This window comes from Pelobates fuscus, chromosome 9, assembly GCF_036172605.1.
Source record: "Pelobates fuscus isolate aPelFus1 chromosome 9, aPelFus1.pri, whole genome shotgun sequence".
NCBI classification, from domain to species: Eukaryota; Metazoa; Chordata; class Amphibia; order Anura; family Pelobatidae; genus Pelobates; species Pelobates fuscus.
The window spans coordinates 149,305,591-149,324,328 of record NC_086325.1 but is presented as its reverse complement, the minus strand read 5'-3'; the positions used below and the strand labels follow the sequence as shown (position 1 = coordinate 149,324,328).

General features: G+C 42.2%; 1 protein-coding gene across 1 annotated transcript in view; it reads left to right on the top strand.

Annotated features, from left to right (window-relative positions):
- The window catches only part of LOC134572495 (extracellular matrix protein 2-like), a 62,287-nt gene that overhangs the window by 33,104 nt on the left and 10,445 nt on the right, over positions 1 to 18,738 (top strand). The window contains exons 6-7 of the mRNA XM_063431487.1: positions 2,307 to 2,439; positions 4,399 to 4,556. Coding sequence (XP_063287557.1) covers positions 2,307 to 2,439; positions 4,399 to 4,556 — 291 coding nt within the window. The remainder of the gene's footprint in view (positions 1 to 2,306; positions 2,440 to 4,398; positions 4,557 to 18,738) is intronic.

Here is an 18,738-nt window from a genome sequence, read left to right as displayed (position 1 = left end):
ATAGCCCTTACTACTTCCTTCTCCCAAGTTAAGGAAACTGGTAGCAGAAGCCTGTGATCTTTATAATTAGGAGTAGAGGACAAAATAGAAACACCCAAGGCTTGTCCTCTAGAGAGACTTAGGTGCGAGCGTTTCCCGGACGGTTAGGACAGTTCGAGAGTAAATGACCCTTGGCTCCACAATACATACACAAACCCTCTCTTCTCCTGTACTGTCTTTCCTCCTCAGAGAGGCGGGTATAACCTATCTGCATAGGTTCAGGAAGCAAAGATACCATGGAGTCAGGACTTGGAAAAGCGGGGGCTAACCTAAAAGAAGGTCTCCGGTTTCTCTCTCGAGTGTTCTGTCTCTCTCTTAAACGTTCATCTATACGAGAGATGAACGAAATTAAATCTTCTAAATTCTCAGGGAGTTCTCTGGTAGCAACCTCATCAAGGATTACTTCAGATAGGCCATTCAAAAATACATCCATATACGCCTGCTCATTCCACTTGACTTCTGACGCCAGAGACCTGAACTCTAGTGCATAATCCACCAGTGTTCGGTTCTCCTGTCTCAGGCGCAACAGTAATCTGGCTGCATTAACCTTTCTACCTGGAGGATCAAATGTTCTTCTAAAAGCAGCTACAAATGCGTTATAGTTATACACTAATGGGTTATCGTTCTCCCATAGTGGGTTGGCCCATCTCAGAGCTTTCTCAATAAGTAGGGCGATAATAAATCCTACCTTTGCCCTATCTGTAGGATAAGAGCGGGGTTGCAATTCAAAGTGGATACTAATTTGGTTTAAAAAACCACGACACTTCTCAGGAGCCCCACCATAGCGTACTGGGGGGGTAATGCGAGAAGAAGCACCCACTGTGGCTACCTCTAGACCTAAACTGACAGGAGAAACAGGGGTATTACGTATCTCCTCTGGTGGGTTATTGGCATGAGATAATAGAGCCTGTAGCGCAAGCGCCATCTGATCCATTCGTTGATCCATGGCTTCAAACCTAGGATCAGGAGAAGCCAGCTGACTGTTTGTACTTGCAGGATCCATTGGCCCTGTCGTAATGTCAGGATCGGGACAGGGATCCAACACGCAGAGTACAAACAGTAGCCAGATACGTATACCGGACCTTAGAATGGCCGGACTAACGTAAGTAGTACCGTATAGAATGGTCAAAGACAAGCCGAGGTCGAGGGTAACAGAAGACAGGTAAGCGAGAGACAAGCCGAATCAAGGGTAACAGAGATAAGCAGAGTAAGGTAAACAAGCCGGGTCAAAACCAAAAGGGATAATAGAATACACAAGCACTGAGTGACTAGAACAAGCTAGAACCACGACAGGGCAATGAGCTAATGAAGGAAGCTCTGTTAAATACCCTGTTCAGAGCAGTAACCACACCTCCGAGACGTCCTGATTGGTCCTGCAGCAATTGACTGACAGGTCGATCCGGGGGAGTGTCCTGATGATGACTTCCTGCCTAGATGGTGTAAAAGGCAGTCATTCCCTCGCGGCCGGCCTTGCATGACCGGATAGACCGCGGGGAAGGGAGTCATCAGACCGTCTGGATGGTGGAACAGCTAAGTCTCTACCTCTTTTGGAGGTAGAGACCACAGGTACCCTGACAGTACTCTTATGTGGTACTCTTATTGCCATAATTTAAGGACACCAAATTAGGGCGCTCTTATTTGCTAATTGATATCCTTTTAACACTCATATGTAAAGATAGCAAATTTGGGAATCTGCTAAATAACTCAAAGATCAAAATTAAGAAAAGGGCTTTTCTTAATTTTGATCTTTCAGCTGATAACTCCCTACATTGGAACTTTGTAAGTGCCAAATTCATTCATTCCCCATAGATAATAAGGGATGTCTAAATTTTGGAAAATAACAAAATTTTCAGACATTATTTGGTTCGTCTTAAACAATATTTTATTTAGTAAAAACAAAACTAGAAATATAATTAATCGAAACAAAATGTTTCCTTGTTCGCATCTCTAGTGCGTATGTATAATATACTAATTGACCTTACCTGGGACATCTCCATGTATCACCCAGAGTCTCTGGTTTTAACTAGCGATTGTTGGATGTCCGTGTGTGTTGGATGTCCGTGTGTAGCCCTCTTTTCCACGTAGTGAGAATGATGAACTTTATTACTACCCACGTCCAATATCAGGCAGTACTGAGATTTTTTTTTTATACCATGTCCCTTTCACAGATAGGCCACTTTTATTCACCTGCATTCAGATTGTCCAAGAATTCGACTGGGAAGGTTTAAATTTCTAGATTTAATTATATATATATATTTCCCCACCAGAATCTAACAAAACTGAAACGTCTTAACCTGGATGGAAATAATTTGACAGTTCTTCCACTGCTACCGCAATCTCTCCAGGAACTAAAAGTCAATGACAACAAACTCCAAGAACTTCACCGATACAGCTTCCGGGGTAAGAAATCTATGTCTCCACCCAGAATTCCATGAAAATATTGGTAATCTATGTTTTGGGTGTCATATAGTTTATCATGAAATTATCTTTCTGTTCCAGAAGAGAGCATGTGCGTTATTAATGCCTCAAAGAAACAATATCAACAAAAAGTTTTCTAAATTAAGGTTGAACAAAAGTAAGACAACTGCAGTAGACTGGCAGGTTACAACAATTATGGGAGCTACGTTTTTAACAATGCAATGTAAAACATTAGTAGTTTTGTACATTACACGGCTAAATACAATTAATTTCCAGACAGCCACTAGAGACGCTTCCTGAGCAACAACCGAGTAAAACTCAGTAATGTCACCAAATGCAGCTCAAAGGACACCATTGGATGTGTCTCTGTCCCCTTAACTCTAAGAAACTGCAGAGAAACTACAATGTTTACATTGCAGGGTCAAGACTGCCTCTAGTGGCTGTCTCCTATACAACCACTAGAGCCATTTCCTCAAATCACACAGAGTCTAACTTCATGAAAAGACGCTGAACATTCTCATACTAAGGATGTCCAGTGCCTTGAAAAATCCTCTTATGGGAAAGGCCTAATGGGTGTACAGCACTCGCCCAGCATACGTATTACGTACCCACAAAGGGACAGGGGGGAGAAAGAGGCACACAGAGGGCTGAGAGGGGCAAAGAGACATGCAGAGGTCTGGGAGAGACAAAGAGATGCACATTGGGGCTGGGGATGAAAGAGATATACATGGGAGTTGGGAGGACAAAATAGACACACAGAGGGACTGGGGGAATAAAGAAACCTACAAAGGTGTTGGGGGAAGACACACAGAGGGACTGGGAAGGGGAAAAAGAGGCACACATAAGAGTTTGTAGAGAAAGAGACTCTGCAATAAATTCCCTTATTTTATTCAATCCACTTATTGACACTAGGCCTATATACTTAGAGCCAGTTATCAAAAGGCTCTAAACAAGGTGAGCACTTTAACCTAATTTTATTATATGGAAATATTACCAAAGATGCTACACTTAGTTTGAAAAATCTGTGTCTTTTATATACGCTGTGGAGAGGAAAATACACACTTTGCCTTGGAGAGAGGGGTCGTGTGATCTACCATAAAAAACACAGACTTTGGAAGTTTAGAGCCTAATTAACTTGAAAAGGCTCTAAAAAATGTGAGTGTAGATACATCTGTTACTCACTTAATCCTTTACTATAGTATTTAACATACTGCACAATTATCTGTATATATTTCTGTTTTCTTTTGTATGTACATTACATTGGAGAATATAAAGGATCATTGTCTTTGAATCACAGGTAATTCACTGTGCTCTCACATATTATACAGCGCTGCACTCTTAAAGACAGAAGACCTAAGGGGTGGCAACACCCATTAGGCCTGAAGTCTTTTCTGTTTCTTGGTGATTATCTTTGTAGGGTGCAAAATAGTCTTGCGCCGGCCCTGCCTTTAGGCTTTAATCTATACACAAGCATAGCACTTACAGTAACACTAAATGTAACAAAATATATCATGTAACATAAAAATGCATAATGGTGATTCGACAAAGCATGTGTTAGGGGAAAATAATGCCACAATAAAGCTGGCAAGGCATCATGTACTTCTCCATCATTGTAATTCCCCGAAAGCTAGGGTTCTACTGTTTGGTTTCATCTCTCTGTTTTAAAAGTGTCTGTCCATATTAATAGTTAGAGATCAATTAATTTTAAATGTGTCAATCATGTGAATTCTAGTTTGCAACACCTTCACCCCAAGACCCTGAAATGCAATGTGGGCAATGTTCTGCCAAACCTAAGGTGGACATGTAAACATATGTATCATTAACATAATTCGCATTATTTGGGTTGCTAAAGAAAATATACCTGGCATTGTGGATGTTATATTATAATTCTAATAATTGAGAAAGAGCAGCAGATTTATTCCATGCTTTCCTACATCTCAGGTCTCAGCAACCTGCTGACCCTTCAATTAGAGGGAAATGGTTTTCACGATGGGAATGTCTATCCACTAACCTTCAAACCCCTAAAGAAATTGATCTATCTGCGTTTAGACCGTAACAAATTCCGAGCCATACCATCTGGACTTCCAGCCTCACTTCAGGTACCGTATTCACTCATAGCAATGTTTCATTGTCAGTAGAATGAGAACTCAGATGCACAGTTCATAACTGAATCTTCTATGGATATATTTACGATCTATGGTTGTTCCATCCACCTGTGGAATCACTCTGTGGAGAGCCTTGTAACTGAGGCCATTTTTCTGCTAGTTCTTCCTAATTACCAGACTTTTCCATACATGATAAAATACTCAGTATCTCTGTTGGTTTAGAATTGTTTTAGATCGTTTTTCCTTTTACTTCCTCTTGTTCCTTCAGGTAACAACTAAACAACAAAAGTAAAAGTAGGACTTCTAGAAGAAGACGCAAATATTTTATTTCTCTCTCCCTTTTCTGTAGAATAAAACATGGTTGACACAGGCCAGAGCTCATTGCCTGAGAGTACTCAGCTGACGCTCTCAGCCAAGGAGCACGTACAACCTGCTTTGCTCCACACAGCAATCCAGATCTCCTACTGGAGGAGGAGGCATGATGGAACCCAGGTAGCTGTCAAACCATATTAAAATGGTTTAACATCTTACTGTGGGATGGGACCAGGGCACTACAGGTACCATAACAACTATAGCAGACTGTTGTAGTTGTAATGATTAACGTGTGACTTTAAATGTAAACATACTAAGAATTCTGGGAGATGTCTTTCCTTTTTAAGTGCATGAAGTCCAGGAGTAAATATAACAGAAAATATGTGGGTTTGGTAACCCACCCAGATGATACCGCAACTCCAAGTAAAATGTCTTAAATGTCAGGTGAAATAATCCAGAGATCAAGGCCTTCATAGGGTTAATTGGGCTATCCCACATATGTAGCAAGTGACACAAAACAAAGTGCAGTCCACACACTTAGGAGTAAACCCTTATGATCCACGGAAAAATACACAGAAATAATGAAGAAGTGCACTAATATTGATATAAAAATTGCAGCGATGTATGGCAGAAAATAGTCATGCAGCACTCCAAAAAGCTGAATATAAGAGCAGGAATATTGAGTAATGCAAACAGCATATGCTAATCACAAGATGGAGATACAGATATCCAGGCAAGGACAACACACTTGCAAAAAATAGGAACACTTAAGGAATGAAATATTAAGTAATTGTGATATGCGTCCAGGTTACTCACTTTTACCTTTTAGTGGGTGGCAATGTAGGTGGTCTTCCTCACATCTGGCAGCAGCAGGTATCACAACTACTTAATATTTCATTCACTTATTTTTTTTGCAAATGTGTTGGCTTTAGCTTTACAAGACAGTTTTTGAATTTCATGTGTTGGACAAAAGAAAAATGGGAAAGATCTGAGTGATTTTGTAAAGGACCAAATAGCTATGACTCAACGACAGGGTCAGAGCATCTTCAAAATGGCAAGTCTTGTGGGGGGTTCCCAATATGCAGTGGTTAGTACCAAAAGTGGTGCAAGGAAGAACATAAGTCATGGGCGCCCAAGGTTAATTGATGCACGTTGGTCCAATCACACAGCTCAAATTGTTGACAAACGTAATGCTGGTCTAATAGAAAAGTGTCAAAATAGACAGTGCACCACAGTTTTTTAAGTATAGGTCTGCATCACCGCAGACAGGTCAAAGTGCCCATGATGACACCTGTCCACTGCCAAAAACGCCTTCAATGGGGATGTGAAAATCAGAAGTGGGCCATGGAACAATGGAAGAAGGTTGCCTGGTCTAGTGAATCATGTTTTATTTTAGATCAAGTGTATGACCTTGTTTGTGTGCGTTGTGTACCTGGGGAAGAAGGCAGGCCAGCGGAGGTAGTGTTATACTCTGGGCAATGTTCTGCTGGGAAAGCTTGGGTCCTGGCATTCATGTGTATGTTACTTGGACATATACCATATACCTAGAGATGGTTGCACACCATGCAGGGCTGGATTAACATAGGGGCTGGTGGAGCTGCAGCTCCAGGCCCAGGCCCAGGCCCATGGAATAGGCCCATTGATTTAAAAAAAAAAATGTAAAAACATTTTTTTTTTTAATTTTTTTTTTTACACACTACTCTTAGGGTTGCCAAGTATTTCTCATGTATTTCTTATGCTTGCCAAGTATTTATCAGAAGTATTTCTCAGGTATTTGAGGCTGCCTAGCCGGTGCCGTTACCGGCAATACAAATGTCTGTCTCTGTATAAACCGATTATACTGCAATACCAGCGCCGGCCAGTAGGGGTCGTTGTTTGTGTGGAGAGAGGCAGGGATAAGAAGTTACAGCATCTCCCTCCCTGCCTTTCTCTACACACTGATCTGCGCGAGAGTCCAGACAGCAGCTCCGAGCCTGCGAGACATGGGGATGGTGAGAGACTTGGGGACGCTGAGACATTGGGACGCTGAGACATACTGGAACACGTGGGGACCCTGAGACACTAGGGACACAGTGACCCCATGTCTTCCAGTGGCCCCTAGTCTCTCAGTGTCCCCTTGTCTCCCAGCCAGTGTCCCTAGTGTCTCAGTGTCCCCATGTCTCTCAGTGTCCCTGGTGTCTCTCAGTGGCCCTAGTGTCTATGTCCCTAGTCTCCCAGTGTCCCCTAGTCTCTCCAAGTGTCTCAGTGTCCCAATGTCTCTAAGTGTTGAGACATGGGGACACAGACTCTAAGGGACACTGGGAGACATGGGGATACAAACATTAGGGGACACTGGGCGACATGGGGACACTGAGACACTAGCGGACACTGACAGACATGGGGACACAGAGACACAGGGAGACAAGGGGCACTCCCAGTGTCCCCATGTCTCCCAGCCAGTGTCCCTAGTATCTCAGTATCCCAATGTCTCCCAGTGTCCCTGGTGTCTCTCAATGTCCGTAGTGTGCCAGTGTCCCTAGTGTCTTAGTGTTTCCTAGTCTCCACAAGTCCCCTAGTCTCCCAGTGTCTTAGTGTCCCAATGTCTCCCAGTGTCCCCATGTCTCCGAGTGTCTCAGTGTCCCTTAGTATAAAAGAAAAAATCTCAGGCACTCACTGTGATAGATTTAAGTAGGTTTATTGGACACCGCAACGTTTCGACCTGTACCCAGGTCTTTATCAAGTCTTCAGTGTCCCCTATGTATCAGAGTGTCTCAGTGCTCCATGTCTCCCAGTGTCCCTGGTGTCTCCCAGTGTCCGTAGTGTCTCAGTGTCCCCTAGTCTTTCAGAATTCCCTAGTCTCCCAGTGTCCCCATGTCTCACAGTGCCCCTAAGTGTCTCAGTGTCCCCTAGTATAAAAGAAAAAAATTGCAGGCACTCACTGTGATATATTTAAGCGGGTTTATTGGACACCGCAACATTTTGACCTGTACCCAAGCCCCGTGTCTCCCCGTGCCCCCTTATGTCTCAAAGTCACCCAGTGTCCCCATGTCTCCCAGTGTCCCAAAGAGTCTCAGTGTCTCAGTGTCCCCAGTGTTCCCTAGTATCTCAGTGTCCCCATGTCCCCATGTCTCTCAATGTCCCCTAGTGTCCTAGTGACATGGGGACACTGGGATACATGGGGACACAGATATGCCCCCATTTTTGTGTATGTTGGCCCCTTTCGGCAGTTCTGGTTATGGGATTTGTGTCAGTGGCCCACCCTTTTACCCCATCCATAGACTTCCTGCTTTACTGGACACTGCTGTTAGGGGGTATAGGTTTACTTAAAAAATGAAAGTGTGAGATTAGCATAGGGTATGTGTTTTCTCATAGTTTCCCTCCAGCACCAACTCCATCAGATACATGACGCTTAGGTAGTAGGACTGTTTTAGTGTTTTTGGTCAATAAGATTTTGTAATTAGGCCCATCATAATTGGCAGCACCAGGCCCACTGGGCTCTTAATCTGGCCCTGACACCATGTACACCTCTTCATGACAATGGTTTTTCGTGATGACAGTGGCCTCTTTCAGCAGGATAACCACAGTCACACTGAAAAAAATGTTCAGGAATGGTTTGAGGAACAAGACAAAGAGTTCATGGTGTTGCCAATCTCAATCTGATTGAGCATCTGTTGGATGTGCTAAAACAGCAAATAAGGTCCATGTCGGTCTCACCTGGCAACTTGCAGGAATCTTCTGCTAATGTCTTGGTGCCAGGTACCACAGGACACATTCAGAGGTCTTAAGAGCTTTTTTGGCAGCAGGGGGGAGTCCTACACGATATTGGACATAGATAAGTTTTTTTTTTTTTGCTGTGCACAAGTCTAGCTTCACAAGTCCACTAGCTGTGCCCCATACACATTCTGGCTACCAAACAGAGATACACACATCGATAAAGATACCCAGGCTCACGCTACCAGAGAGAAACACACTCACAGATATGCTTGAAACACTCACGGGATACACACACAGATATACAGTCAAAGACACACACTGCCAGATGTACACATACAACCTAAAATAAACTACCGAGCACACATATAGATACACATTGCTGCATATACACGCTGATAAACATACACACAAACCCAATGCACTGCTGTGTAGTGTGTAAATGTGAGTTTAGGGGTGAGAGTTGCTGAAGTTTGTGTGAAAGGGAAATGGGGGGCCATAGAGTGGGGGTGTAGGGGCTTTATTGCAGGGTGATAAGGACAGTATTGTTTGGGATAAATGCTTTAGTGCAAGGGTACAGGGGCAGTATTCTAAGCACAGAGTGATGAGGTTGATGTCAGCATGCAAGGTCTCTGTCCTGATTAGAAATTCTGATAAGGAATTCTGAAGACACCTGCTTAAAAAGCTTACTCCTCTGTTTCCTCTTGTTAACCCTCACCTGTTTAAAAGGAGTCTGCGAGACCAACCTCTGACGGGTAAAAAACAAAAATCCTAATTACCACCGTTTGTTTTATCTGAAATTTTGCCCAGTTCCACTGTATAATGCCTTAATTTATTGTGAAAATTTGAAGCATATATATTTCTTCCCTTCATCTAGAAATACAGTGAGTCTGTTCAGTGGGCTGCTGTTTGCAGAATCAACACGCCATGGAAATACAAGCTTATTTCTCCCCAAATGTTTTTTGTTTGTGGAGTAAAATAGCCAACCTGGTGCAAATATTGGATGTTAGTCCATTGGCACCTTCTGTGACTTCTTGATAGATCACCAACTGGCTATGTGCTTGTTTCATACTAGCGATCTTAGCTGGAACAGTTGAGCTAACAACTGCCAACTGTTAAATAATTAGAACTCTAAAAGTATAGTTTGATCTTTTTTTGCTTTGACTTATTTATGGTCATGAAACGTCTTCATTGAAAATTCAACAAAATAATTTAAAACATGTGACTTGTTTGGAGATTCATTTAAATGATTACCATTAAGTTTGCGTGTGTCTTTTTAATCAGTATTTTTTTTTCCCCTGTGTATTCTCAAGTTTCCCATATTGTTTTAAAAAAGCACCTACCAATTTGTTTAGAATCATAGACCATGAGTGAGTAATGCACACTGAGATATACAGAGGAAAAATACTAAAAAAAAAAATAGATTATTGCCAGTAACAGAGAGTTTCTAGGCACTAAAGTTTCAAGAACGGCATGATTATTCCAATCTTCAACACTTCAGAGTTTGAACCCAAACCTGCAGAGCTTATAGGAGTTTACAACTAAATACGTGTTGGTTGGCTGCCAGAAGAGACGCAAAATTCGATTTTATGGTACTCTATTCTTATTGATTTGCATGAATATCCCAAGCTCTTCAACTTTGGTCTTCAAATAATTGTGTAATGTAGTGGGATTTGGTTCAACTTTGCTTCATCTAGAGTACTATTATGTAAAATTCCCAAAACATGTTCTCTCTCCACCCTGCATTGACCGTACACACAGTTCTTTATTCATTTCCTGTTGCAACATCACGGAAAATGACAGTAACTTCCAATGTCCTATTCATGTCTACACGTTTGAAATATCAGAAAAGAAAAGGGTACTATTAATTTTTTTGCTTCAGAAATCCCTAGAATCAAACGTTTCACCAACATGTAGCTTGAAGTTGACTTGATGCTTCGTCATATTCTACATTGGTCCATCAGACCAATACACTCCAAGCTAGATTAACCAATATAACTACAATGTAACTACATAGTCTATGTGATATACATAGAGAAGTTTAGATATATGAGTTCTTTTTTTCTCAGTACATCATATTTTATCTTATATATGTGTATTTAAGAAAAGTTTTATTACAGGATTATTTACAGAGAAAGAATAGCTCCTAGTGTAAGGAATTAAAAAGTTAAAGGAGTATAAATATAAATGAGAAAATATAAAGAAATAAAACCAAAATAATAACAACATTAATAACTACAGTGATGCTACTATATAATCATGCGCACAATACACACACATATGTGCACACACCTTTTTATTGTGTGGGTATATACACACACATGTATACTTTCAAAAATACATACTTAAGTAATATGCACATATACATATGCTAGACTTACTGACACCTAAACATGTGTACATACTTACCTACAACCACCTGAAACTCAGAGGTAGGCAACCTATGGAACTTTAGATGTTGTGGACTACAACATGTTGAGTGCCGAAGGTTTCCTACCGCTGATCCAGGTGTATATGAAACCACATGTTTGACTGTAATGTATGCACACCCATATCTGTGTATTAAAGTGTATACCTAGATACATATATACCGTGGTGTATTGGTAAGGTGACGTACACCATTGTGAGACAGAAATTTCTCTAATTCTGCAGGCGTGAACTGGGGGGGGGAGGGCATTGTCTGAAACAACGGTTTCTGGGAGAAGAAATGTTGAGTTCTCTAGTGATGCTAGAAGATTATCTCGAAGACATGGGAATTATCTCAGACCTTTTGGAGTTGGCATCAACTTCTATAATGGAAGTTTTGCCAATAGACAGGACCAGCAAAAACAACATGCTTCGCTTCTGCGATTATACACACCCTGTGCATGCAGCTTCAAACTGCTGAATGTCACTATCCAAACTTGGCCACCAAACATGACAACAGGATGTTTGTTTCATCCATACTACTCCAGGGTAGCCTTCATGCAGCAGCACAGGATACAGTTCTCTTTAGTTTTTGGCTCCCCCTTTCTGCCAAAATTAGGTTGGAACCCCAAGGGCACAATACGTGTCCGGCCATGCTGGATCAATGAGCGTAACTGGCAAAACCGAGGATTTGAGTCCACTGCTTGAGCAATGTTGTTTGATGTCAAAATTGAGAACATCTGGCAAAAAAGTATCTTGTGTCTCCTGGTACAATCCTCGTACCACAGGAAACGTAGAAAATGCATCAGTGTTAGCACGGTGGCGATATTGTATTGTATAGGTGTAGCGCCTGAGAAACAGAGCATAATGCTGAAGACAATTACAGAACATATGCACGTACTTACGTAAATATAAATCCAGCCATGAACTCAGGCATGCACAGCATATATAAATGTGAGGCAGATAAATGTCAAGTGAAGGTGTTCTTTATATATCCAACTTAAAGAAAATATCAGCCAGACTCTTTGTAAATTCCAGGAATAGTTTATTTAACTGTATTTGCTCATTAAACCAATGTCTTCCTTTTCAAATAGCTTCTGCCAGGACTTTGGGAAGAGACATCTTTCTCCGTAACATCTGGATTTTCATTTTAAAAATATTATGAATAGTTTCATAGTAATAGATTTCTGTATCTTCCTGTAGTCGCTCCCTGGAGCATCTTACTACGCTTCACATTCCGAAATTATTGAGCCTATTTATTAAGAAAGAAAAAAAAAAAAAACACAAACGAGAACACAAAAAAATGTTAAACATACATATACAATACATTTTTTTAATTTTTCAAATTAAACGTAGCAAAAGGGGTTTAGGTAGACACTACCGTCTATGGAATGTTCATAACTTGGAAAGACATAGCTGACCCAAACTGATGTACTGTGAGTCAAACTCGTGTGAGGTTAAAGGATAAATTAAAGAGACTCAAACCAACCAGAACAGAACAACAAAACAAATTCCTGTGGCTCTTACAATAACACATACAGAGCCGGATTAACATAGGGGCTGATTGAGCTGCAGCTCCAGGCACATGCCCATGGAACAGGCCCATTGCTTAAAAAATAAAATAAAATAATACTTTTTTTTACTACTCTTCACATTCTCTTGCTTAAGTATGGAAACTTAAGAGGGATGAAGGGAAACAAAACTTGAATGGGCTAGCTGACAATGAAATTCGTTAAGGTAAAGCTGACTTTACACACTTTGCAAATGCTTTTGCTGCTTCAGTCTCTCTAACACTGTGGCATGTTCCCTTTCTTCTACACTCACTACATACATCTTTCCTCTGTCCCGGACTATATAACATGGGCTTCTGCCTGCTAGTAAGAAAGTTAGGAGAGGAGTGGACAAGTGAGTGCTAGGGGACAGTCCTTGGAAAGCGTGGAGAGAGTGCATCATTAGATGTATTTATGCCAAGCTCAGGGTGCTGTCTGCACAGTATGCCCTTTGTTGGCCAGTCTGCATTATTGGCAGACAGCCTGTAATGCATTTACACCAGGCTGACCTTCTAATTGTTCAGGCAGACACGCCCCCTTTTTGGGCATGTCCACCTCTTTGAGCAGTTCTGGTTATGTGATTCGCATCAGTGGCCCACCCTTTTATCCCATCCATGAAAGCGAGAATTTAGCATAGTGTATGCGTTTTCTGATAGCTATACCCTGTGAGTTTTCCGACAGCAGCACACCTCCCCCAGATACATGACGCTCGGGAGGTATGTTTTAGTGTTTTCTGTCGATAAGCTTTTGTAATTATCCCCATCATAATTGTCAGCACAAGGCCCAATGGGCTCTTAATCTGTCCCTGAACAAATGTGTGTTATGCATGACATATCCACCTCACTTCCTTGGATCTATGCATCTGCTTGGATCTGTGTGTCATACCAGTACAATACAATTTAAGTGCATTTTTTTTTTTTTTTTTACTCTTTTTCTCTGATTTTGGTTTTATATTCTGATTTTATTAAATTTGGTTTGGCCTTCTCCATTGTTCTCCATTCTATATAAACAAAAAAGGAAGAATTACGCACTCCTATCAAAATCCTGGTGCAACCAGATCTGGGGTTGGCTACCCCTACCGTAATAGTTAAGGAAAGTTGTGGTCCATGCACTCAAGGATCAGTTTGAGCTTGAGAAAGATCTAGAGATCGAAACGTTGCATTTTTCCAAATAAATCTGCTGTTTAAACTGATCCTTGAGTACCTGGACCACAACTTTATTAATATTTTCTCCATTCTAGTATTTTTCTAATTGTTTACAAGAGTTTGTTATCTACTTTTTGGAAATTGTAGATTCCAAACAAAACTTTGACCAGTTAAGTACATTTGTCCACTTTGGAGTTCGATAATTCTTCTTGCTGTTGATCTTTCTTGTGTGCACACAGCGGTCTATTTAATTGAAATAATAATTATTAGAATTTCATTTCAGTTACATTGTTACAAATACCAAGGATAAAAAAATCCAGTTGGTACTTCACCATTCACCCATACAACCAGAGTCAACATAGAAATCATTCCGATATAAATGATAAAAAGGGATCCTCCAGGACAATGAATAACTAGGAAAGGGCCCCAAGCACCCAATCAGTGTCTTTGCCTGGAAAAATGTCTAGACCAGATAAAGTCTGAGCTGTGATATTACTTTTTTCCCCAGCTTATTTGTTGTGGTCTCTGTTATTAATGAGGGTAAAACATAGAAGTGGACATGAGAGATCCCTAAGCCTGTGACTCCATCATATATTGATAGTGCCACCAATAATATAAAGCACTGGGCATTACACAGATACAAGGCAGTCATGATGATTCACATTTGTTTTATTTATAGAGGGGATTAGTCATAGGAAATAAGGGAGATATGGGAACACCAAATATGCTTTTTATATGTTTTATGTGAGATTAAGAGAAATGGTTTTGACACTCATGACATGCGCATAGTCGCCTTCTTCGGCATATCCAGCTTAACCTTAATGCCCACTCCTATTAAAACCCAGACTACAATTTAACATTGGAAAATATTTGTCCACAGCTTTATTAACACATCTTAGAAACATAAGGTCATTGCCAACACCTAACGCACATTACTTATATGCCCTTCACCCACCAAATGTAATTAACACTGGCAATGACCCACATATATACATATAAACCATAATATAACAATAATATTAATTACATAACACACCAACCAAGTGGTATGAACATTACCAATATATAACAAACTGTGGGGGAATACCGGGACACCCCCAGGTTCGGAGCCACCGACGAGTTTGAACCTACCAAACCACTGTAACCCCTTGGGAGTATTTTTCACTCAACCTAACCCTGCACAGCTCACTCTACCCCTCCACAGCTCAGGTTTTGACCATCTCAAGCCACCCAGCAAAAATATGGTCTTACTGATACCCTCTTGAAACCCAAGATTAAGGAGATTATACCCAACATCTGAGAGATGCACCCTGTCCGCTTGTTAATACTCAGGAAGCACTCCTTCCAGTTCCCGATGCCTAACCACTACCCCGCCTGTCCGCCGTATGAAAACCGACATCATCTTATTAAGCTTCCCCCTACACTAAGCCACCGCAGAAATGTCCCTAGCTGTCAGGATCGGGACAGGGATCCAACACGCAGAATACAAACAGGATATAGGTACGTATACCGGACCTTAGAATGGCCGGACTAACGTAAGGAGAAAGCAAAGAATGGTCAGAGACAAGCCGAGGTCGAGGGAACGAGAGAACAGGTAAGCGAGAGACGAGCCGAGGTCAAAGGACACGAGAGATAAACAGGAACGAAAGTACAAGCCGAGTCAAAACCAAATAGACAATAGTAATAAGAGCACTGAGGGACCAGACAAGCTAGAACCACGACAGGGCAATGAACCATTACACACATCCCTCTTTTATACCTTGGTTCTTTAATTGATGACTCCGCCCTTGCCGAGCCCTGATTCGTTGTTCCGAACTAGATTGACAGGTCGGGATGTGATTGCCGTCATGACGTCGGCTCCTGAGCGCCGTGTCATAAAAGGAAGCGGGGCTATCGCGGCCGGCGTGTGAACGGCTATGAGAGCTGTGAGGATTGGGTGAATCAGCCCCCCTGAGAGGACGGTCGTTGGGAAGTCTAACCTCCTCCGAGGTAGAGACTTCAGGTACCCTGACAGTACCCCCCCTCTCAGAAACGCCCACCGGGCGGAAGGAACCGGGGCGAGACGGAAAACGAGCATGAAAAGCCCTGAGGAGGCGAGGAGCATGCACATCTTCCTGGACCACCCAAGACCTTTCCTCAGGACCATAACCTTTCCAGTCAACAAGGTATTGCACCCTCCCCCGAGAAATTCGAGAATCGAGAATGGACTTGATCTCATACTCCTCCTGACCCTCAACCTGGACAGAACGAGGGGAGGACACAGCGGAGGAAAACCTGTTACACACCAAAGGTTTCAATAAGGAAACATGAAAGGAGTTCGGGATGCGCAGGGCAGGCGGAAGAGCCAGACGATACGCAACCGGGTTTATACGAGACAGAACCCTGTAAGGGCCTATGTAACGAGGAGCAAATTTCATGGAAGGAACCTTCAAGCGGATGTTTCTGGTACTCAGCCATACCCTATCACCCGGGGAGAACACTGGAGCCACCCGTCTGCGTTTGTCAGCGTGTCGTTTGGACACCGTGGAATTATGAAGAAGAATTCGTTGAGTCTGATCCCACAACTTTCTCAGATTGGCAACATGAACATCAACCGACGGTATCCCTTGGGAGGGGGAGACCGACGGAAGAACGGAAGGATGGAAGCCATAATTCATGAAAAAGGGGCTAGAACGAGTAGAATCGCAAACAAGGTTGTTGTGCGCAAACTCCGCCCAAGGAATCAGACCGACCCAATTGTCCTGGTGTTCAGAAACAAAACAACGCAAAAACTGTTCAACCTTTTGGTTGGTGCGTTCGGCAGCTCCGTTGGACTGGGGATGATAGGCAGAGGAAAAATTTAATTTGATGCCAAGTTGAGAACAGAAGGACCTCCAAAACCGGGAAACAAATTGGGACCCTTTGTCAGAAACAATTTCAGAAGGAATACCATGTAAACGAAAAATCTCCCTCGCGAAAATCTCAGTCAATTCGGGAGAAGAGGGCAATTTGGGCAGAGGTACAAAATGAGCCATTTTGGTAAACCTGTCAATTACTGTGAGGATAACAGTATGTTTCTTAGAAACAGGCAAATCAACAATGAAGTCCATAGCCAAACAAGACCATGGTTTCTCGGGAATTTCTAGGGGGTGCAACAGCCCACATGGAAGCGCATGAGGTTGTTTAGTCCTCATACAGACATCACATGCCCCGACGAAGTCCTTTACATCCTTACGTAACGAAGGCCACCAGAAATCTTTAGAAATCAGAGAACATGACTTGCGTATGCCAGGGTGTCCGGCAAATTTACTGTTATGGAAACACTGCCTAAGTTCCAGTTGGAGTTTAGGAGGAACTAAGTACCGATCCCCAGGAATAAGTCCGGGTGCCAAATGCTGTAATCTCTTGATCTCAGCCAGCAACGGAGAGTGAATCTTGATGCTAGTGCTGGCAATAATATTACACTTGGGAACTATAGAAGAAAAAAACATATCAGACATAGTAGAAGGTTCATGTTGGCGGGACAATGCATCAGCCTTAGAGTTCTTAGAACCAGGTCTATAAGTGAGCACGTAGTTGAAATGAGTAAGGAACAAAGACCAACGAGCCTGCCTGGCGGACAAGCGTTTGGCTTCCCCTATATATGACAAATTCTTGTGATCCGTCAAAATAGTAACCGGGTGTAAAGTCCCTTCCAACAAATGTCTCCACTCCTTTAACCCCTTAAGGACCAAACTTCTGGAATAAAAGGGAATCATGACATGTCACACATGTCGTGTGTCCTTAAGGGGTTAAAGCCATAATGACCGCTAATAGTTCCCTGTCACCAATATCATATCTGCTCTCAGGCCCAGTCAATTTCTTGGAAAAAAAAACACATGGGTGCAGCGGTTTATTCAAACCTAGCCTTTGGGACAGGATAGCGCCTACACCTGTCTCTGAGGCGTCTACCTCGAGTAAAAACGGCAAAGAGGTGTCAGGATGAACTAATATCGGTGCTGAGGCAAACTGTTCTTTGAGAGTACTGAAAGCAACAAGCGCCTCAGGAGACCAGGTCTTAGTATCAGCACCCTGTCTAGTCATGTTGGTAATAGGAGCAATAATAGACGAGTACCCCTTAATGAAGCGCCTATAGTAATTAGAGAATCCGATAAACCTCTGAATGGCCTTGAGTCCCTTGGGCAATGGCCAATCTAAGATAGATTGGAGTTTAACTGGGTCCATCTTAAACCCCTCTCCAGAAATAACGTAACCAAGAAAGTTTATCTGAGATTGGTCAAAGCTACACTTCTCCAATTTGCAGTACAAACCATGTTGTAGAAGCTTATGCAATACCCTTCTGACTTGTTTGTGGTGAGTCTCAGGCTCTCTAGAGTGGATTAGTATATCATCCAAATAAACTATAACACATTCATGTTGAAATTCCCTAAGAACCTCATTAATTAAGTCCTGGAATACAGCAGGAGCATTGCAAAGCCCGAAGGGCATTACCGTATACTCATAGTGGCCATACCGGGTATTGAAAGCTTTCAGCTGCTCCGGAATCTATTAATGCCATAGCATTAAGTACTCCCTTTTCCCAAGTTAAAGAAACAGGTAACAGTAGCCTATGATCCTTGTAATCATATGTAGAGGACAAAATAGAAACACCCAAGGCCTGTCCTCTTGAGAAACTTAGGTGCGAGCGTTTCCCGGACGGTTAGGGCAATTTAGGCATAGGTGACCTCCTACTCCACAATACATACACAGACCCTCCCTTCTCCTATATTGTCTTTCATTTTCTGAGAGACGAGTGTTACCAATCTGCATAGGTTCTGGGAGAGCTAGAGTAGTAGATTCAGAATTCTGCGGGGGCTAGTCTTAAGGAAGGTCTATAACTTCTATCACAAGTGTTCTGCCTCTGTCTCATGCGTTCATCTATTCGAGAGATAAATGAAATTAATTCTTCCAAATTTTCAGGAAGCTCTCTTGTGGCAACCTCGTCTAAGATCACATCTGATAATCCGTTCAGAAATACGTCCATATAGGCTTGTTCATTCCACTTGACCTCTGCCGCCAAGGATCTGAACTCTAACGCATAATCCACAAGGGTTA